A 24434-nucleotide genomic window follows, 5' to 3' on the forward strand; every position below is an offset into this window, starting at 1 on the left:
TCTTCATTTGTGTGATGCAATACGAGTATACTGACTGCGGGCACTGCGGCTGCAGTATTTGTTCTGTTGCGTTGAATGGGGGAAACATGTAACACAAGTGATCTGGAGTCAAGGCAGATGCAAAGGAAAATTCTTGTAAGACGAAACCGAATTGCATAAACAATCTGCAGTAGGTTCTCGAATATAGACTATGAGTACACTGTAAAAAAAATTCCATTCATAAGCAGAAAAGGGTAAAAATTCAATGAAAAGTAGAACACTTTCTAAGAAATGGCCAATAGACAATAAAAGAGCGAAAAATGCAAAAAAAAAAAAAATTGAAAAATAAAAATGTTAGTTCGTGTTGAAGTGAAACGAGTTTGTATTGCATCCCGCATCGTCTGTGATGTCCCAGAAAAAAAATGATATTTCATCAACTTCCGAGCCCTAGTGGTGAAGTTGGGTACTATTTAAGCTGTGACTGTGAAGTCTCGTGTATACAAACACTGATCACCATCGGAATGTAAACACATAATGCTGGCAGAATTGTCTGGCCTCGACAAGCGGAACGCTGCTGGTTCATAGTGAGGAGCGGTTCCTTCCAATCTCTTCCGAATCACAACTTACGACCTGCATTAACTTTACAGTTATTGCTTTGCAGTAAACAGAGTCTTATGGTTGCGCGTGACGTCGGGTCAATTTGTGTAGCGGGGAATCGATCAAGTCCAAGGAAACCCGGACCAAGGTGAGCCGTCGCATCGCATTTCCCTGAAGACGTGTCTTGGTTAAGTAATATACTTATCTTTATTTTTTATCTTATTAAGGGCCTTCAGCTCTCTACTCTACGACCATATTCTCCCATTATTATACTCGTAGTCCGGTTCTTCTCACTTTATACGCTAAAGCTACGGTGTGGCTTCGACGATCTTGGTCGAACGAACATCGCCAATCATTGAAATCGCCAACGGTCATCGTCAGAGAGTGGTTTCTTTACCGGCGAACTTGGTAGGTGGATAGTAAAGTGTTTTATATAGTTGACCATGTCTGATCAGCTGATAAGTGGATGACAATATGATAACGTTATCATGTAAGTTTTGCCTTGAAAAACAAGTATGGATCTTTAAAGTAGTTAATGTCATGTTTAGAAATAGATATACAGAGGGGTGTTTTTTAATTCAATGATATTAAGACATCTTGAAAATGAACCCACCAATTTTAAGGATTATTTCAGATTTTCTCCCGAACAATTTCATTTTGTTTTAAGTTCAATTGAAAAGATATTGTAAAATTACCCACAAAATTTATTCACAAACCAATAAGCCCAGCTGAAAGATAAGCATAACTTTAAGGTAAAAACCAATTATATAAACACTTTATTTTTACTTTTTACAATGCTATTTTTTCATTTAGGAGCATTTATTTAGGAAATAATGTTACAAATGAAAATAATAATGTGAGGAGAAGGTTGTTGCACTTCCCTCTTTGCTCGGAATTCCACTTCACTTACTATTTCACACTGAAACTTTTGCTTCAGTAGCTAAATCTGCTGCATCGTGTGTGTGTGTGTCCTTCAATTATGAATCACTTGACTCAATTGTATTAACAGTTCTGGTTGTTGCAAAATATAGATTTGTTATTGTTTACTCATGTCGAATAGGGATCTGTGTTTACTTAGTTAATATCTCGTCTTCATTAGTGGAGAAATTGCAGAAAGATTTCTGTTTTACCACCATTATACTGGGTGTTCATTTCAAAGTGTGTCATGACGTCACTGTTGTTGGGTCACCGATTTGAAGCGAGTTTCAGCTTATATGTTAGAGAAGTTGCCTATTATTTAAGGCGTTCTTCAATCTGAACTTGAGAACGTGTACGCTATAACTTGAACGTCGTAGCAACAGATGGCGGTCTGTACGGTCTGTGTGCTACCATAACCTCTTTCGAACTGTGTTTTGCGCCGGCAAGTCGTACGCAGGGTATTTGTTATCATCGGTTGCGTACGGTAACATTCCACAACACAAATCAAATGCTCCGTGTCCTTGTTGACCGTCGAAGTTAATGTCAACAAATACGTAAGTAATCGTCTTAACCCTCTCCCCATATCCCGACAGTACGTATTTCCAAACAGTTCACATTCCTGCCACTACCGGCGTTACCGTACGTATCGGTACGTACTCTTCAGAATGAACGCCGTACTTGCTAGGCAACTTCTCTGCCTCTTAGGTTATACACCTCTGCGGAAGTGTAGGAAGATTGAATTCTCTAGGCTCATCGGCTAGCCACATGACGGCATACAGCGAGCCATGACACATTTTGAACTGAACACCTAGTAGTTTGTATGATGTATAAATCACATGTTATTAAATGATTTAATTCAATACCTACTGTAATTTTACAATTGGTTTCTCGGCGATTATTGCCAGGTTTTTGCCTCCAAGGCAAACGCCGACGATGTTCGTCGAGCCTTGCGACGTTTGTTGACGTTCATCGCCGTAAAGAAACCATGCACATTCAAATCAAGGGTACAGAATCCCAGCGATGATCGTCGGCGAAGATCGCCGTAGCCAAACCGTAGCTTAAGGGCGAAACCTGACAGTTTTCCCACTCTTATTGCATATGCTATACCCCTTTTCATGCGACTTAGTTCATGAAGATCTCGATATTTTAGTTGCCCAGAACAACACGAACCATTTGCGCTTAAGCAACGTTGCCTAGTTATAATGTTGACTCAGTCGCTGTTAGGTACGGTAATTTAGATATTACATACGTCCAGCCGCCACGAAGAAGATGAGACGCGTGAACTAAATCTCATTATAGTATGATTATAGTGATCAGGTTGAATATTATTTTGTCAATTTGTTTCGAATTTCGGTACTGACAAATACTACAAATAGCAGTTACTTTCTAACTGTTACGTTGGCGGTATCGTTTGCATTTGAAAAAGCTGCCAACGTTCATGACACACAAGTTACTAGCGAGTGTTATTTGAAATTTTAATGTAACTAATAATTAATAATATTATTCATAAATCATACAGTAACAATTTTATTAATAAATAAACAGTATATATTTTTTAAGTGGTATTCGATTTTCCGAGTTCGTACTAATCATGTCACGTGGTCAAACAAAATAAGTTTTTAGGTTATGTCTCATGAATCACAAAGTGTTTAGTCAAACCAATGAATTTCATGTTGTCAGACAAAATACATTTTAATATGAGCTTTAATCATAAATAAAAACATAAATATATTATTTCCGTACATAGCAGTGTAACTTCTACCTGCTTTGGTGATATCTGGTAACAGTTGGCAACATAGAAAAGACGACCTTATTAGCTTTTTAGTAACAAATCTTACGTGAATCTCACTATACTCAACGCCTTATAAAAAGGAATGGATTCGCAGACCCGGGTATATCTACCAAAGAGATGGGTTCACAAGGCGAGGATACGATTTTCTTGGATAACCGATTTTAATGACCCTGTTACACATGGAAGCTAAATTATACAACACTCAAAGAGTGCCGACTTATTGGCAACTAAATTTGTGGTCTGTGTGATCTGCCGCCTGTAAGCCTATCGCATTTAACCACATTTAAATGCCATCGACCTGGGCCGGGATCGAACCCGCAACCTCGAATAAAGATGGCCAACGCTATACCGACTACACTACCCAGGCCGACTTGAGGTAGATGTGTCAAATATATTTGAATTATATAAAAAAAGCCTTGCTAAACGAAAGAGTAGAAAAATATTTTAAGCTGGGATAAAAGAAAACACCTCGAATGTGACTTTGTGAACAATATTTGAAATTATAACGCATGCTTTAAAAAAAATCCTCTAACTTTAGTAATATGAACAGCAGGTAAAGCTATAGGACCATATTAGAAAGAGAATAGTTTATTTCATATTATTTCTTATTTACATTTTAATTTACTTTTATTGAATTTTTTAGGATCCGTGACATTTAGAAAACCAGATTGCACTAAAATCGGTGTTCCAATGGCTAATTTTCTAAGTATTTTCTATGTAAGCCATTTTTGTCCGATTACTAAGAACAATATTGTCCCCTATCATGAAATGAACTTTTATTCTTCGACCAACACGCAATAACATGACATATCACACGGGCACGCTACCGTTTATGAGAAACCAAGATATTCATGGACACACGGAATTCTATTGAATTTATGCAGCGAGTCTGAATAAATCGAACCACTGACACAGTAGCTCAGTGTGTTACCTTCTCACGCCCCTTGTTGCAGCAAAATTTGCACGAATTACGAAATTTAAGGCAACAACTTCTCTTGTTCATTGACCTAGGAATCATTCTCACAGCATTTGAACTCCATTACTCATTAATTTTAATTAGTCTGTGAATTGGATTAGAGTTTTTAATGAGGCGGTAATAAAATGATTACAAAAGTATCAATATTAGCCCTACAGACTTGTACTGGAAAATAAAATATTAAATGCATTTTCTGCATTAATTTCACACACTGCAAGATTGATGTAGAATCTTCCAAAAATTGATTTTAATGACTTTCATACTACGTTATTATCCTGTTGTCCTGTTGGATATAATTATTTCCAAATATTTCACAAATAACATTTTAAGCGAAGTTCAATTTTCTTTCTATACACAAGGTTATTTTAAAATACTTTCAAATATGACATTTCATATAAAATATTATTTCCTTTACGTGTGCAAAGTATTTAAAAAAAATTCACTATAAAATATTTGATTACTCAGTATTTAAAATGAAGCTAAACTTTCTTTGCCTATACAAGATTACTTCAAAATATCTCTCAAAATGTAATAATATTTAGGAAAATAATAGTTATTTTTGCTCACATGAGATACTTAAAAAATATTTCACTAACAAAAATGTCATAGCATTCCAAATAAAGTTATATTTTTGTCTACAGAACATATTTAAAAATATTTCACAAACAAAAATACCTATATAAAATATAAGAATAATAATATACTCAGCAATATTTGAATCTATACTTACATATACTGTAGTAAGTTGGAAGGAGAAAGTGCTAAATCACGTCTTAATATGCTGTCTTTGCTTCAAAAAATAATAATTTGTTTCTCAAAACCTGTTGATTACCCCAACACATGTGAATTCTTCAGAATTTTGTGTCATAATATTGAACAAATTTGCAATAATTAGCTCTATTGAACTTTTTTAATAAAAACGTAAATAGAAAAGTGACATCGAAATATTTCACAATACGAGGCAAAATATCTATTTTACTTGAACCAAATACAATATAAATTCGGCAAATTCATTTTTCGTATCATGGACCAGAACTATACTAAATTCATTTTTAGTATCATGGACCAGAACTATACTATCAGTTTATCAGAATAAATCCAGAATTAAGTAACCTTAATAACACTTTCCGTAGCCTATAAGAGAATTAAATATTATAATATTTCTTTAAACTGCAACTGTCCATTATTTAACTTTTTTCCTATAGATATTTTTTTTATTTTCTTTTTTTCAACTAGGTAGTGGTTTTTTGATTTGTCATCTATTCACTTTATAACACTTAATATTTAAATATAATAAAAGCCGAAAAACTTTATAACTTTAAAAAACTTCACTGTATTAAAATTGGTTTTAAAAAATGTTATACTGTATACTTTTCTATGCCGTATAGCCGTTCCTGAGTCCGTTTACTTCATCCTCAGGGGTGTTTTTCCTCAATTTCTACTTAAGATTTTAATTATATCATTTAACTTGTATTACATTACGGAACTGGAATTATCACAAGCACGAGCATTTACTCTTTTGGGTGCAAACTTTATTAAATATGTATATCGATGGCTAAGAAGTGATACCTGGTATCTACAAAAATGGTCATTTATTTAACTACATTATTATTATTATGTTCACAAAATTGGACAGTTAACTAATTTCCGTCCACGAGTAGAAGATCTTGCAAAGCAGAAACGTATAAAACTGTTTTATCTATTTTGAGAAAAATTAATTTTTAAAACATTTTTATATTCACCTGCAAATTTACAGACACGAGGTACCACTTCTTAGCCATCGGTATGTAGCGTAATTTGCTGTTTGAATAAATTCGATTTCAGGAAAAGTTGTGCTCTCTTCATATATTGAAAATAATTTCCAAACATTTAATTAACAAAACTTCGACATTTTAAAATATAAAAGATATGACTAATATATTTTACCATTATAAAAGCAAGTCGTTGTGTTAATAATATCAATACATCTGATTTCAATTCCATATTATTTAACGTGTAAAGTTACAGATGTAAATAAAGTCGAAATATCTGTACATAGCGGAAAATAGTCTTGTTTGTGTATTTGCTTTTGTATTTTGGCCGTTTCACGCAAGCAGAGTTAAGGTCCACTTCAAATGCTGTTATAACCTGAATTAACACACATTTCTGACGCCATTAAAAGACAAAATTAAGTGAAAACTGAAAGATATAACGTTACTCACTCTTGTGCTTGGAGTTACCCCTCCAGATCGCCTTCAAGAAAGACATGCTGGCACGATATTACGAAGACGTGCGTTCCCCAGCACCACAGCACAGCTTCTGCTCTCGCGCTGCCTGCATCCAGCCTCCCATCTGACAGCCAGCCCCCACCACCGAGTCACCAGCTTTCCACCGCCGCTGCCAACATAACGTGTTTTATTGTAATTACATTCATTTCTTGCTCATGCTTCACCTGGCAGCAAAGCTCGCTGCTTCGCTTCCACAGACACCTTTTTCTCACAGAGGTGCACTCAATGAATGCAATCACAATGCCCCTTACGTCATCGACGATGACAGCGAAATTCATGGCAGGCGCTAGCTAGGAACAAAACGCTGCAGAAAACAGTATTCTATTGTTTAGTATTTATTTACGTGCCATGGTATTCGTACATCGCTTCACAGCTAGAATATGGAACGTCAAAAAATAATCTTATTAGTGCTATAAAGTCTTAATTATAGTCACAGTCTAGTTGAAATATATACAGACGAGTTTTACAATATAATCTACACAAAGGTTTAGTATCGATACTTAATGTAACACAGAAATATTCATGAAGCGTTGTTGAATGTCATAAATAATTCACCTACAAAATAGAAGACATGAAACATTAGGTGCTTCTTTAATTTCGCCCTAAATAATCTTATGTTTTGATATATTATTTTAATGTACCGAAGTAGATATGATATTTCCATGCAGAGGGCGGCCACTAGAGGGAACCCAAGAGATGGAGCTTAATCTGAGACGATTCTATCCGACGCCGGGGTTGTATCCGGTGTGGCTTAGTGGATAAAGCATCACACGTAGAGCTGAAAACCCGGGTTCAAATCCCGGCGCCGGAGAGAATTTTTCTCCGTTCCATTACTCTTTCATCGTATGATGACGCAGGATATCTGCATGGAAATATCATATGTACTTCGGTACATTAAAATAATATATATGATATGCGTAAATCACTTCGTGATTTAAGACGGCGCTTATTCCGTCGGATCCCGGCCAACTAGTCACTCATAACGAGTGCACCTCAGCACATGTGTGGACTTCGGTCCTACGTTCATAGACATCTATGACGTAGTGCAGAGGGCGCCCACTAGAGGGAACCCAAGAGTTGGAGTTAATCTGAGATGATTCTATCTGACGCCGGGGTTGTATCCGGTGTGGCTTAGTGGATAAAGCATCAGCACGTAGAGCTGAAAACCCGGGTTCAAATCCCGGCGCCGGAGAGAATTTTTCTCCGTTCCATTACTCTTTCATCTTATGTTTTGAGTTTGATTTTTTATATCCATAAGGAGGCTATTAAACACTTTTATTGCCATATAACACACTCCTTTCTGATAGCACGATAGACTTGTCGATGGAGTATGAAAGTCATTTTTGACACGTATTATACTATACTAGTGACTTGTGCACAAATGCAGCAAACTAACTTCATTAGACGTTCAAATAAACATTTTTCAGATTTATTTTCAATGAAAAATACCAGACATTTTGAAAGTTATTTGCTTCCATAATAAACATACTCCCTCTGAATGTCTTTTTTATGCCAAATACTTTTTCTTGAACCTATCTATCTACCTTCAATTTTTTAGTTTCAACGCGAAAACGCAAGTAACAATGTCAGGACGATCAGTGGATTTTTCATGTAATAGCTATTTCAGGTCATTGTGGATTGTAGGTGAAAGTTAAAAAAAGGTCAGGTTTGCTATGCTTTCGAACAATAGACATAGCATCTTGGTATAGCTGCTGCATGTAGAGCTTGAAATGTAGAGGATAAAATCATTTTATCCTAAGAGATCTTGCTGAAATGATCGGGAGACTACAAAATTTTGTAGGCTTCTTATTTTATCAGTAAGTAATACCGTCTTTCCTTAGGAACTGTAATTTTTGCGCTCTCTCGAGCCAATACTGAAGAGAATGACGCATATAAGTATCTACACCACACCACCATTAAGTATATGAAAAAGACCCAACCCCACTTGATTAATAACTATAAAAATATTTGATTTTTAATAACAATATTATTATTTTACGCATATATGTATTATCAAGGCATTAACTATAACAATATTTAATTTCTAATGGTAATAATGTCATCAAACCACCTCAAGTTTTGTACATTTTAATATCCAATACACAGCTGCACTCAGAAAATTACACACCGCAGAATCAGACCTGCAAATTATTTTTAGTAAGTCTTGAAGTTTTTAATAACCAATTGAATTTGAACTCTAAATGTGTCAGCAATCCTGCTGGTCATGGTCTTCTTGTAATAGCCTATTGTTTATTGTAGTGTGTGTTTTGTTTTATTCTGAAATGCAATTAGTTCTCAAAAGTGACGAAAGATGGATTTTGGAAAATAGGAAAATTATGTAGGAAAACTAACGCTTCACTGAAAATTACTATTTTTCTGAAAATTCTTGGATGCCAATCTTCAAAATGACGGGTCATTCATTAAAATCCATTCAGCCGTTTTACCGTAATTTCCATTACCAGTTCAAATTATATATATATATATATATATATATATATATATATATATATATATATATATATATATAGATTATTGTGTTATCTGTTGTTTTTGGCTACGAAATGGTTACTATGTCTATCACTAGCTTACAGATTCGCAAAATAAATACAGTATATACTCTTGATTATCTGTGCACGGTTTATCCGGTTTGAGGACTACCCGTGCATGGCTTATGCTCGAAAATACTGTAAGTTATTACTTATTAATATAAAGTTACAAGAAATCATGAACAAATTATATTACACTTCAAATTAAGACACTAGTGAAGTTAACGGTTTCCTGTTGAGGGGCTGGAAAAACAAATTTCCCTTTGTTTCCTACAATCTTAAATTGTAAGTTAATTTTAATCTTATGTGTAAAATGATATAAACCTGTTGTGTGTATTACAGTAAATACGAAGTTAAATATAGATTTAAAATTATTTGTTCACGAAATAGACTACGTTTGTTGTTTAGTCAACTGTCCGAAGACAAGTCTGGACCCCACAAGTGACAATAACTCCTATGTAACATATTTATCGATTTCCAGATTTTTGCTCTATTAAATAACTTTATGCTCGACCATGCCGAAATGGTAGCAGCCCTTTAATGGACCTCATTAAAGTACACCTATTCATTAAAGTTCAGGTGTTCCGCCAATCAGAAAGCACCATATGAAAGCGCAAGTATAGATTTCACCAATTGCACAATAAATAACCTACATTTGAAATAAAGTCAGTTCTGTTACTATAATAATTAGCGTTAATTGTAAATAATATTCAAATAAATTCAATTTGTCATCTCGTTTTTCAATGTATAATTCAATTTCAAGGTTATATCAAGATTAATGTTTCTTTTACTCTCTAGATTATATCAAGGTCGTCGACATGTTTCTCGGAAAAAATCAATACTTTCGCGTCTGCGCACATCTCACAATTTACGATGTAGGTTATTGTACAAGGTCAGTTCCGCTCCTCACTTAGATAACAATAACATGAATACTTATGAATAATTTCAAGTTAAAAATATGGTAGAGCATAAAAAGTCGTATGAAACTTGCCTATAATGGTAATTAAGACGCTCGTATGAAAATTATGAAACTCGCTTGCGCTCGTTTCATAAACATACTCGCGTCTTAATTACTACCATTATAGGCTCGTTGCATAATGTACTATAAATAGTGATACAGCAAATAATAAAATCTCCTACATGTAATTATATTTCTTTGTTTCGAAAATGTGAGAATTCAGAGTCTCCTATGTATGGCTGCCATAGGGTGAATAAGCGTGTTTTTTCTTTCTAATGAAAAAATGTTATATTTTGCACATAGCAGTTATTGCAGGAACAACGACGATATAGATCGTATGCGGAGACCAAGAGGAAAGTTTAAAATAGGGAAGATTGGAGAATCCTGGATTTGGAGTGGAAAACCTGCCGTTGGACAGAACACCACGAATGAAAATGAATAGTAATAACCCTGTCTCTAATTCCAATTACAATAACATGAAGTGTGTTTTCTTTGAATCGATAGTACAAGAAAAGAAACTACAAATAGCATTATTTTTTTCAACACAATAAAGAATTTTAGAACTACATTTTTACGAAACGCTTGCAAAGAATAATGAGAATGACGTCTAAAATAAAAATAAATTTAACCAAAATGCATCAAATTGTTGACGTCATCTGCTGCCTTCGATTCAATATGCAGAGTGTATCTAAATTGGTGTCAAATATTTCGGGGATGTGTTCGTAACACAAAAACATTACAAAAGGTTCATATGAACATTGGTCTCAAAATAATTTATTTCAGAGTTACAAGACAAAATTTAATGTTACAAAAATTGCTCGAAGTGGCTTCCTCCTGATTCGATGTGTCCCCTAAACCTGCGTTACATGCTCTGGCGTACTCTGTTGAAAATTCCTGGAGTGTTTCGTATTTCGTGAAATCCATTTGGATACGCTCTCAGAATATCAGCATTAAGTACAGGAGTCGCATAAACCAGAGACTTTAAATGTCCCCAGACGAAGAAATCCATTGGATTCAAATCAGGCGATCGAGCAGGCCATGCAGTGAATCCCCTTCGACCAATACATCTTTGGGGAAATCGATCATTAAAAAAATTACGAACTATCACACTGAAATGAGCTGGAGCAGCATCGTGTTAAAACACATTCGTTGGATGACGTCCAGAAGCACATCTTCAATTAAATGATGCAAATCATTTCGTTCTGTTCACTCACAGAATACATTTTCTTCTGATTTCTTCGCTCTACAAACTACAAACAAACAAAAAACCATCAATCAGCGGTCAAAAAGGGACAAATCCTTTAATAACTCCCTAACGAATGGTTTTCAGACCCATGTTCTTATTAACTTTTTAAATTGTTTTGATGTTAAGAACACGTCCCCGAAATATTTGACACCAATTTAGATACACCCTGTATACTTTCATTCCCTAATGAAGGACTTCCTGAATGCAAGGGTTTTAAATCTATTATTCGGTGATTATAACAATAATAGTAAAAGTAAACACTGGAGTTCAAAGTGCCATTACTTGAAAAACTGTAAGTTGTCTTCAGCGATCATTCAGCAGCAGGCACGACATCTGCAGAAGATTTCAGCGTCTTTTATAGCAAGAAATTATAAATGCTAAAGAGTTACAGAAGTAAACATGTGTTCAGTGCAGTTTACTAGCCGAAGGCGATAATTATAATTGGGACGGCACAGGATTATAGAGATTAAAACGCAATAAATTCTGGCGGTATTGAAACAAGCTGCGAAATGAACGTAAAGAAAATCTGTGATGACGCAAGAAACTGGGCTTTTATGAGGCACTCCGGAGTACTTGAACATCAAGCGTAACATGTGTCTGAGAACTTGCATGATGTTCACAGATTAATATGACGATGTAAACTTTTTAAATTGGTTATTTTATGACGCTTTATCAACTGTGACGAGTAACTTACATCCTTGCGTAGAGACCACAGAATTACGCATTAATTTCGAAAAGAAAATGGTGATAAAATATTATATTTCGCGTTTTATCGCGAATTAGTTGTAAGATAATCGCAATAATTTCGTATAAATTGAAAAGAGATTTTTACATGAAAAAATAACCTTATACTACTCATTAGGCGTCAAAATAATGATAAAAAAGGTTTCATATATCAATTTATTCAACAGATGCACAAGGAACCCAGACACATTTCAGCACAACAGGTGTAAATTCAGGTAATTCAACATGAGAGCTCGTAATGCTTCAATAACGTCGACATTGAAAGTGTTGGATGATTGTTTCAAGACTATTCCTTTCAAATTAAGAAATGCTACACTGTCCACAAACTGATATGGTTAATTAATTTGCCTACCGACTTCCCTATATTATTATGAATTACTATATTCTACGCTTCATGTCATTATGCGGAAATCTGTGTCTATGCCTATACCTCTCCAGCACTGAACATGACTACTCACGCACATGCAAACAAACCCATATCTATAGTCAAAAAACAGCTAATCTGTTTCATCGGGCAACAAGTTTCGCTCCCTGATGGCAAAATTTTCATACGATTATTATGAAGTAAATATTAACGATGCAATAAACACTCAATGTGACAATCTCTTGTTACACAGCATAAGTGAAAAAGAAAGTCAAATTCTTGTTACTCTCCTTCCAACATAACTCTGTTTATGGGTGCAATCGCAGCAGAGATCCGATGTCTTATTTCAAGATCTTGGGGTAGTGTGGATCACAAACTGCATTCTTCACATATCCCAAAGAAAAAAAACTCTCATGGTGTGAAGTGTGGTGACCTGGGAGGCCAAGGGCGATAAGCCAGATTAGTGGCAAAAGCACATCCAATCCAACGATGTGATAGATGGTTAATTCGGAAACGTCTACTAAATAACCTGAATTTGTTTTCGCAAGATGCAGAACGCAAAATCATTTATGTCGTAGAGTTACAATTTTTCCGCAATGTTTCCCATGGCAGCAGAAATAATACGTTTTCCGAAACTCAGAATAAGAAACTTTGAGAGTTTCACTATCAAATGATGTGTGCCATGTTAATTTCTCAGTAATATTTAGGCGTATATAATGAAAGGTCAGGGGACAAAGGTTAATTGGGATTTTGCGGTCTCTGATCCGGTCAAAACCTGATAGAAATAATGTTCAACCCTTGCGGTGAATTTCGGTGAAGTTCGGAGAGCCTAATTAGTAAAATCCAATCTCCTCACCTCCACAGGACGGAGTGTGGTGCCGACCATACAGGTGCCGAGGTCAAGAAAAAATGACCTTCCAAGCAGCAGTAGTAGTAGTACCAGTAGCAGCAGTAATAGTAGTAGCAGTAGTAGCAGCAGTAGCAGTAGCAGCAGTAGTAGTAGTAGCAGTAGCAGCAGTAGCAGTAGCAGCAGTAGTAGTAGTAGCAGTAGCAGCAGTAGTAGTAGTACAGTAGCAGTAGCACCAGTAGTAGTAGCAGCAGTAGTAGTAGTAGTAGCAGCAGTAGTAGTAGTAGCAGTAGCAGCAGTAGTAGTAGCAGTAGCAGCAGTAGTAGTAGTAGCAGTAGCAGCAGTAGTAGTAGTAGTAGCAGTAGTAGTAGCAGTAGTAGTAGTAGCAGTAGCAGCAGTAATAGTAGTAGCAGTAGTAGTAGTAGCAGTAGCAGTAGTAGTAGTAGTAGTAGTAATAGTAGTAGTAGTACATCTCAACTTTATTTCCTTGCCGGAGGAAACCTCGAGTACTATGAATTATTGTACCATTCTTTACAATCTATTTCCCTCGGATACAAAGGCTAGCATGGTAACCAATGACTACCGAGAACGACTCAATGTTATCACCATCACCATCACTATCACTATCAATGTCATCATCATCATCATCATCTTTACCATTATTGTCATGATCAATGTCATCATCATTAGCATCGTCGATGTCATCGTCGTCGTCATCATCATCATCATCACCATCATCGTCATCTTCTTTATCATCATCATAAATGTCATCCTCGTCATCTTTCCCATTACTGTCATGTTCAATGCCATCATCGTCATTAGCATCGACGACGTCATCATCATCATTTGATGTTATAATGTCATCATCTCTTCACATTATCGTTATAATAATATTATTGTTACTGTCAGAAGAGAAAAAAATGGTGTCGAGACCTTGCAGCAGATTTCAGACATGAGAAATTTGTCCCAACCGAAATTAGCAGGAATTCTGACGCCGCGCTAATTGAATCACTCAAGCAGTATCCAGTTCCATCACTTCTTATTACCAAATATATTTTCATTTCATTAAATCATAATCAAGTTATTAGGAAATTTACGCAATAGATTACCAATAATGGAACTATATTCATAAAATTGATAATAATTTTGTTTACAGAGAAATAAAAAAGAGAAAGATTGTGACCTTTGATTGCAAAGTGTTTTTGTCTCCAAGATCAAAACTTAGCCAATTATATGCCAACTATTTATGTGGAACAAAATGGACTCTTTCATTGCATTTAATTATCTGTAAAAGCAAAAAAAACATTCAATAATTATACTTTCTAACATAACATGTAGCCTTGATAACAAACCACAATATCGTACGGGATTCAACCTCTAAAAGACACTGCGATACCACAGGCAGGACAAAACAAGACAGAACAGCGTGGTGGTCTCGTTACTTTGAAGTTCGGAGTTCTGTCCCAGAGTCTCGGTACATGATTAAATTTGTTCCGTGTATCACTCTCCTGCTAAACATCAAGCCTTCTTTTAGAAGGTGTACGACTGTTTATCCTAAATTCATTTCTGCATCTGTATTTAACTCACAACAAATACTTTTACGACTATTTCGTTTATATGACGTCATTCCATTTTTGGCTAATGAAATGTAATTAAATTTTGAAAAACCATGGAAAAATCCAGGAATCTGGAGAAATCGAACTGTTATCACACCCGGTGTATAGCCCTAATCTCGCGCCTTCAGATTACCATCTGTTTCGGTCCACGGTACACTTCCTGCGTGGAAAAAATTCCCAAAACTTGGAAGCCGTCCAAATGGGTATCACCGAATTCTTGGAATCCGAAACCAGAAACTGATATCATCGCGGGATAACAAACCTCACTGGAAGGTGGCACAATACCATAGAATCTAATGGTCTTTACTTTGAAGGTTATATTAATTTCTTGCCACCACACTCTCAGCTAAAATTTTGCTCCAAAGCCGATATTACGTATGAGACACTACCTGTATAATTTTACATAAACCGCGTTTCTTGTTATTGAACACTTCGTTTTTTAGCACTAAATGAGTATTACTTTCTGGATGATCCTCTTATAAACATAAAAATGTATTACAAGGCGTAAAATATTAAGACCATAATCGATAATTTACAGTTTCAAATGAATGATATACATAACTAGAGGTACACAGGTGCAAAATGAAAACTCTGTCGGTGGTTCCCTTCCCTATCTTGAGAGCTAGCCTCCGGATTCTTCTCCGACAGATAAGTTCATGTCTTTGTCTCTGCCATAAAACAGATCGTTAAACAACCTACTCAAGAAAGCAAGTAACACGTGTGTGTTGCGTGTTGCAGCACGGAGGGAGAATGCAGCAACTCAAGATAATAAAGTTCCCCATAAAACTGAGTTTTCATTACGAGAGAAACTGAGAGCCCTTACGACCTGTCCTCGGACCACATAATCCCCACTCGTAATTAACTGGGTTCTATTAATTAAGACAGAAAAATGGTGCCACAAATCCAACGTTTTGTAGTTACAGGTGTTTGTAACGGACCCCAGATATAGGCTACCCCTTCATTTGACTTCCCTAATGATGGAGTCAGAACGTAGCTTCGAAACGTTGGATGTCGTCTTCATCTTTGAAGCGATACAAAAACCAGAAGACCAACAATCCGAGTCATATTGAACACGGTGAAAGTTAAATCATATTTAACTGCTAACCTGAGGTACTGTATTATATATATACAGAGTAAAAGTAAAATAATCCTGCAGATTGAAAGGAACACACTGCCCTTTTAAATGTTCCAAGCTGGTCTCATCGGCCAGTGGCTTCAAATTACTGGTTTTTAAATTAAATTTACACGAAAACCGTCCACGCTATTGAAATAGTCAGAAGGCTAAATTATTATTTATTACATTTTCTATCGATATGGACAAAAATCACGATCCTACTAGTAATATTTACATAATAAGAGGGTGTTAAACATTTGGTAAAAAAACATTTCTTTCTGACTACTACGCTTTTACAACGTCATACTACTTTTGACCAATAAAACGGTACGGATCGACGTGTTTTAACAAATCATGGCTGCTTATCCTACAATTTTTATCATCTCCCTAGCATTTGTTTGCTTTTATCACCTCCATAGCATGTTTATTTTTATCACCTCCCTAGCTTTTGTTTCATTGTACTTTCAATAATTTTATTGTACCTTTTAAAATGAGTTATGTGTATTTCACCATCCTTAATTAAAACTTTTCTATCATTTATCTTATTTATATCATTTAGGTTATGTTGTAGCTTCTGTTGTATGAGATTATGGATAGTCATATGTCAGATGTTGTTTAATATATATTGATAATTGAAGTCGAATTAAACTGTTTTAATAAAAATGTAACTGAATCAACAAAGCCTTCTCGACTAGTAATCGTCCATAGAGTTCAATGAGATTGTATAGTTGGCACAACTGGTAACAAAAGAACAGCTCATCATAACATACTACTGTCATCTAGTGGAATATTTGTAATTATGAGATGGTACAATAATACATTTTCAAGACAATTTAATAAGTCACTTAATATTTTATTGTATTAGAGTGCTTTATTTGTTATAATCTTTATATACTTCCTCCTAATCGTGTAATAGTCAATTAAATTTCACTCGAGTTTTGATTCTCTCTAGATAAATCAAAACCTCTAGTGAGATTACTCTAGAGAAAACTATTGACTTTCCACCAATTCATTCATTCATTCATTCATTCATTCATTCATTCATTCATTCATTCATTCATTCATTCATTCATTCATTCATTCATTCATTCATTCATTCATTCATTCATTCACAGTGTTCTGCCCAAGGGCAGGTCTTCCACTCCAAACCCAGCTTTCCTCTTTGTCTCCTCATATGATCCACATATCTTAATGTCGTCTATCATCTGATATCTTCTGCCCCGAACTCTTCTCCCGTTCACCATTCCTTCCAGTGCATCCTTCAGTAGGCAGTTTCTTGTCAACCAGTGACCCAGCCAATTCCTTTTCCTCTTTCTGATCACTTTCAGCATCATTCTTTCTTAATCCACTCTTTCCAACACAGCTTCGTTTCTTACATTTCCACCAATATGGTATTACATTTTTTGTTACATACAACATGAGCTATTCACTCTGAAAGTCTGCAGAGTTATTTCGCTTCCACCCTGTATATTAATTATACCCATACATACATAATTGTACAGAGAGTAAATAGATGATTAATGTATGGGACGAATTAAGCACGATTGTATAATTGAGTGAATAAATAAATAAATAAATAAATAAATAAATAAATAAATAAATAAATAAATATAAATAAATAAATAAGAGTGAATGAAGTGATTAATAATTGGATGGGTAGGTGGGTTAATTGATTCATGTATGAATGAATGAATGAATGAATGAATGAATGAAGGAATGAATGAAGATGACTCCATCTGAGTCAGAACGACAGTCCTCACAATTCTATGTAGGCTACTTTTCCTCTATTCCGCTGGTTGTTAGTGTGAGCGCAAGAGAAGTTGAATTGCATCATACAAGAACGAGGCGAGGCGACCGCCAATTCTTGTGTATCCCACCACTCAACAATCACGCAGGCCTGCGGCAAAAGAAGCGAACATTGTACTTACCCACCAAGAATAAAGAAAACAAAAAGTGAAGGTTGAAATTTTTTCTCCATTCACTAAATACGGGTAGAAGTTCAGCAAGTTATAAAATTTGGTTAATTTACTTCTTGATGTGAAATTTTATAAAACAATCGATACCAGTGATTTATGTATTTATTTACACTGCAAATGGACAATTACCCGGTGGCAGTGGTACAAACAATATAAACAATACACAATAAAATTACAATACACAATACAATTATATACACAATACAATTATATACACAATACAATTATATACACAATACAATAAGAATGCGCAATATAATTATACACAATAATTACAATTAATAATACATAAAATAGCCTAATTAATAAGTGAACCTAATTTTACATTACAACCTACATGTGAAGGGCCCTACATAAGTTTCACATTGGTACTGATAATAATCTTTCACTTTACTCTCATTTCACTGACTGCACTGGCACTATGATACATTTCACTGACACCTTAGAACACATTTCACTGACACTATATAACACATTTCACTGACACTATAGAACACATTTCATTGACACTATAAATTATCACTGATCGAAACTATCCACTATATTGTAAAACCATAACTTCACTGACTCACCACGCTTCACTGATACAACAGTTCAAATAAGACATACAATTACACCCTTATTCATACTTATAAACAAAACTACATTTAAACTAATCTTACAATTCAAACAAAGGCAGTAACTCGTCAAGCTAAGTAAATACTTGTCACCTTAAAAAATTGATGTCACCTCTATTTTAATTTACACTTTTTACACAACGTTTTAAGTTATTCTTGAATCTCCTTAAGGAAGAACAGCCTAAAAAGACCGCTGGAGGTAGATCATTCCAATCATTTATAGTTCTATTTAAAAATGAAAAAAAAAAATGAAAAATATGAACACTTCACCCTATAATAATAATAATAATAATAATAATAATAATAATAATAATAATAATAATAATAATAATAATAATAATAATAATAATCTTTACTAACCAAAAAAGAACATAACATAGACATCACAGGCTTCGCTACAGAAAAACGGAACAAAAACAAAAATCAGAGAAACAACTGTTTACGATTAGTTCTCTGAGATAAAGCAATAGATCACATGACAGAAACTCTTCCAACACAAACGAAGTTAAATTAAAACACAGATATAGAATATAACACTGTTTTCATCACATTTATGAATTGAAAAGGAGTGATTACCAAAAAAATATAAAGAAAGTTACTCCACCGAGAAAATCAGATTTCTTTCCTTTATGACGGATGCGGTTCAATTCCTCTTATGAACCAACATATTAGCTCAAATACATACTGCAATCATCTTTCTCTGCGATCTGACAGCAAGGGATTTTCTCTACTAAATTGCAAACCGAAGTTACAAACAAAAATCAGTTTTATAGAGGCGAGACTCGCCTGAAACCCTGACGATTAGGTGTTAGTTGTGGTAGTTCTGGTGATGCTAAAAGTGTTAATTAAGTTGGTGATGATGATAGTGGTAGTGTGGTGGTGGTGGTGTTGGTGGTTGCACTAACGATATCGGTTGTAGTGATCATGGCCATGCCTCATTTCTTCATATTTTAGAATGAAAATTAATATATAACAAAGAAACTCCAAATGGCAACTAACAAGCAAACATTCTGATGGGGGCAGATAAAAAAGTTATTTTTTTTCTTTCACCATGTTAATAATGTCAACTTTTGGCCACTCGATCGCAATTACGAGGGCCGTAAAAAAATAAGTTCGTCAGAGGCCGTTAACGGAAAAAAAACATAATTTCATTGCAAAAATTTATTGGAACAGACACAGCAATTGTTGAGCTATTTTTCAACATATTCCTCACCGGAATTGAGACATTAGTCATGTCATGGGATCGACAGAGAGGTGCAGGTGGCTGTCAAACGCTGGTTCCGATCCCAGAAGACTGACTTCTACGACACAAGGATACAAAAATTCATCCTATGGTTTGACAAATGTCTCAGTTCAAGTGGGGGATATGTTGACAAATAACTCAACAATTGTTATATCTGTTTCAATAAATCTTTCCATGCAATTGTGTTTTTTTTCTGTAAACGGCCCCAGGGAAAATCACTTTCTGGACGGCCTTGTAATTCCGATCGAGTGGCCAAAATTTGTATAAGTACTTCTTTTGACATTATTAACATGGTGGAAGAAAAAAATTTAACATTTTTATTTGCCCCCATCAGAATGTTTGCTTGTTAGAGAAGCAACAGGACTTGAGATATCTGCAATCTCTGAATTTGTGTGATAGATTTTTCTGTGGCTTATGCGAGGGAAGCAGAAGCTTCACAACTCCGGCGCGCTTCCTCAGAAAACTGATCAGTCTCCTCCGCGAGTGGGGAATATCGAGTGGAGAACACCAGACTGTTGAAATAAGGAAGATGGATAGTCTAGTCGTATTCCGGGGCACGTTCCAACAATAACGGCCAGATCGACCGTGATCGAGTATCCAAGTAGAGGACTCAGCAGTTTCCAGACCGATATTTCTCCTCCCCCCTCGTTCACTTGTTATTCTACTCCTATACGAAGTAGCAGCTTTAAGGAATTTTGAAATCTGTATGAGTATAACGTAGTCACTGGTCACGTGTCACAAAGAAACCATTATGAGACCTGGTTGGTAATTGGAAATTCTTTGTTTCCTTCCTCCAGTCCAAGGCTGTGGCATGTTAGCATATTCAGCAATAAGCTCAGACGATGAGGTTCACGTCCCAGCAGGTAAAGGCTGGTTCACAATAAATCGGAAACGAGAATCGGAACGAAAACGAAAACGGTAAAATTGTTAAAATGTGTACATTAAAATGTGAGCATTCACAATTAACGTAAAGCTTGCCGGAGCCCGGGATCGGAAACGGAGAGTTGGCCAAGTTTCAACATTGGCGTTCACGTTTCCGATCACAGCCCACTAGATTCATTCTATTGCCATCTAAAAGCTATTTTGTCGTCGTATATTTTGTAGCAAGAAGACCGTGACATAACCTATGTATTATTTTGTTCTGTGCTGTGCATCATGGAGCAACTTTTATTTGATGAGATTCCAATATTTGATTGAATGTTGAGGAAAATCCTCACGTTTACGATAAGCTGCGCGCCTCGTATAAAGATGAGAAAAGAAGAAGAATACATGGCTTTCAATAGCTGCATCTTTGAACACCGATCGTAAGTGAATCATATTTTATTACTATATTGGTTGTATTACACACTACATATTCATGCTTCAATTCAATAACTATTGTTGTGTTCATTTTTGTTCTATTACAAATGTTTCTTCTCTAATTATTTTACGTTATGGTAGACTTAAAATAGGTTGTGATAATAAAGATGCATGGGCACATTTATAGTAACGTACCTAATGAAATATTTCAGTTGAAATTTCGAAGTTGGTTAACCTGTGTTTATGTTGGCTGCATTGTACTCATGAGAGAACGTCATTGGTAAATTATACACAAATAACATCAGAATGCGTAATATCGACTTTACATATCGTTATTGACATGTATATCGATATGCATAGTCGTCTACGTTCTCGGTTTATTGTGAATAAAAAATTTCCATATTCACGTCCTCTGCTTCTAGTTTTCATTCTGGCTCTCCTTCCCGGTTTATTGTGAACCAGCCTTTAGTGTAGTTTCATTTCCCTGTTACCATCCGTTCGGCAAAAGGAGGACATGTCCTCTTTTTTAATCATTTTATCCTGTCCGGCAGGCATTAAAACATTTTGAAATATCCGGCATTTCTCATTTCAACTAGAATTAATATGAATATTGAATAATGTGCGATATTGTGCAAAGAATATCTAAATAAATTGTGAAACCTATGTGCTGGAGCACATAAAAAACATAAAATATTGACATGCATTGAATTCTTACACTCTAAAAATGTCACTAATCATGATTCTAAGCTATTTTATCAATTTTATTCTGCAATGTACAAATATATGCCAATGAAGTTAATTTGGGCAAAGATTTAAGTTTAGATAAACAATGGTGCAAATTCTTCAATTCCAATAGTTCTGCGAGCACTGAAACTTTCTCAGAACTCCTAAAAATGTCAATTCTATTTCTCTATCCCAAGTCACAATGGAAGTGCTGAGAGTATTTTCCCTAATATCTGCTCAATGGACAAAAGAACGAAATCGCATGCTAACGGAGACAGTCAGAGGTATCATCACAGTCTAGTATATACAGTCACGAAGCTCAATACGTAGAGAATATGCATCCATAGATAGTTGCTAACTACTAGGCTCGCTACTATCGCCTCATTACATACAGTGCGAAATATTACGTGCACAGTCTATTGTTTCTAGTACCTTCAACAACTCAAGCTTCGTGACTGTATGTACTAGACTAGACTGTGGTATCATCATGGTGAAATATAATTTCAAGGACATGTCCTGTGAACAGTTCCATAGTTATTTGGTACAAGATATAAGTTCGTCCCTTCAGGCTCTTGTGCACAAAGTGGGCTCCACCGATAAGTAGGGTACAGATGTAATACTAATCCAGCAACTAGTGAGAAAACTGACTAGGGTGAGCCATTGTTTTTATCTTTAATTTCGTTCATACCAATTTTTAAAAAGTCCTCCTTTTTTCAGCAATGTCCTCTTATTTTAGATTCCATGTCCTCCTATAGAATTTATTCCCATGGTAACCCTAGACTAGTGTCCTGCAATGTTCGAACTTGAGAGAGGCAACAAAGACATTAAAATCGTCATCTTATTTCATATGGAAAACTAATCGCAAGATCTGTGGTGAAATCCTTCAGCAGTTAGAACAAGAACGTGTGGGAGTGGAGGACAGCGATTTTTTTTTATAAAAAGGTGGAACACGAGCGACAGGCCTCCTCCTGCAGAGCGAACATCGGCGAATATCGAACTTCGCCGTACTCGACAAACTTGAACGCAATACAGCGCCTGTAATGCACGACGCTAATAGAAACTGTGTGAGTGTTCTATGTCTCACAATCAACCTCATGACAAATACAAAATAATACGAGAGAAAGCGATTGTGACCATATCAAAAGCATTTCATAACTTGGCCATAGAGGTACAACCGGTGAATTACATCAAATTCCATGCTAATGATTAAAAAAAACTAGCACGTCCGCATGCGGTCAGAAATAAATACCCTATTTAACTGCTCTTTTAAATTGCAGTTCTCTACTCTGGCTCAAATGGGGACACTTTCAACTTACAGCTCAAAGCACACGGATCGATTCCCGGAAGGAAAATGGAGATGTGTGTTCTTTCCACAGGGAATGAGTGTGTATTCTTTCTATGTTTTGTTAAGGATAAGCTTGTATTATGCTAACCGTCATACATATTACTGCAGTGTTTGCTCAGCGCTTTTAGGTTGTCATCAGCAGGCTTCGGTCCTGGGCACAGAAACGCATGAAGTTCAGAACGCACGGACCATAATGTTGTGTTGGTCCAGTGGAGTGGGAGATGGAGCGCGCCGTTACTTCGTGTCTCAACATGTAAACAGTCCGTGACAAAACGGCAAAAAATATATTTCACCTGTACAGATGCAGTATATACAGTACATTCCTAGTGTAGACAATATGGGTGCTATTCATAGACATTTCGCTAGCCCGCGCTACGAGCATGCTAAACTAGCCCCGACTAACCATTAGTTTACTTGTACAGGATTCATATATGATATAGCTAACACTGGTTTATGAATACGAAAAGCGTTAGTTCGCTGATCAGCCACCGGAAGCCCGCGGTAAGAATGTCTATGAATACAGCCCTAAATGTCTACCATTAAAGTATTAACGTGAATTGTAACCTTCAATCAGGTGTCCCTACGCCGAAGCCTGTTACACGTACCGCAGCCAAGCAGTAATACACACAACGGTAATGCACATTACGGACCCACCTGTGCTGTTGCAGTCACTCCTCCACACGGGTTATGACGTCATTTATACTCAGTTTACTCTAAACCTCATACTGGTTATTCTGTGTCCCTAAGCCGAAGCCTGGTCATCAGTATATTTAAAGTAAGAACATACTTTATCAATATTCATTCATTCATAGTGTTCTGCGCAAGAAAAGTCTTTCACTGCAAATCCAGCATTCTCACAGTCTTTTCTATTTTCTACCTTCCTATTTGTCTCCGCAAAATGATCCATAGGCCTATATATAAATGTCGTCTATCATCTGGTATCTTCTTCTGCCCCGAACTCTTCTCTCGTTCACCATTCCTTCTAAGCACATCCTTCAATAGGCAGTTTCTTCTCAGCCAGTGACCTAACCAATTCATTTTTATCTTTCTGATCAGTTTCAGCGTCATTTTTTCTTCACCCACTCTTTCCAACACAGCTTCATTTCTTAATTTGTCTGTCCATTTCACACGCTCCATTCTTATCCATATCCACATTTGAAATGCTTCTATTCTCTTCTCTTCACTTCGTCGTAATGACCATGTTTCTGTCTCATATAATACCACACTCTACACTAAGCACTTCACTCGTCTCCCTTAGTTATTTTTT

General features: G+C 35.7%; 1 protein-coding gene across 2 annotated transcripts in view; it reads right to left on the reverse strand.

Annotated features, from left to right (window-relative positions):
* The window catches only part of LOC138712351 (low density lipoprotein receptor adapter protein 1-like), a 239842-nt gene that overhangs the window by 121670 nt on the left and 93738 nt on the right, over positions 1–24434 (reverse strand). For both annotated transcript variants that reach the window (XM_069844013.1, XM_069844014.1), the window contains exon 2: positions 6464–6638. In XM_069844013.1, coding sequence (XP_069700114.1) covers positions 6464–6509 — 46 coding nt within the window. In that variant the 5' untranslated portion in view covers positions 6510–6638. The remainder of the gene's footprint in view (positions 1–6463; positions 6639–24434) is intronic.

The sequence above is a fragment of the Periplaneta americana genome, chromosome 13 (assembly GCF_040183065.1).
Source record: "Periplaneta americana isolate PAMFEO1 chromosome 13, P.americana_PAMFEO1_priV1, whole genome shotgun sequence".
NCBI classification, from domain to species: Eukaryota; Metazoa; Arthropoda; class Insecta; order Blattodea; family Blattidae; genus Periplaneta; species Periplaneta americana.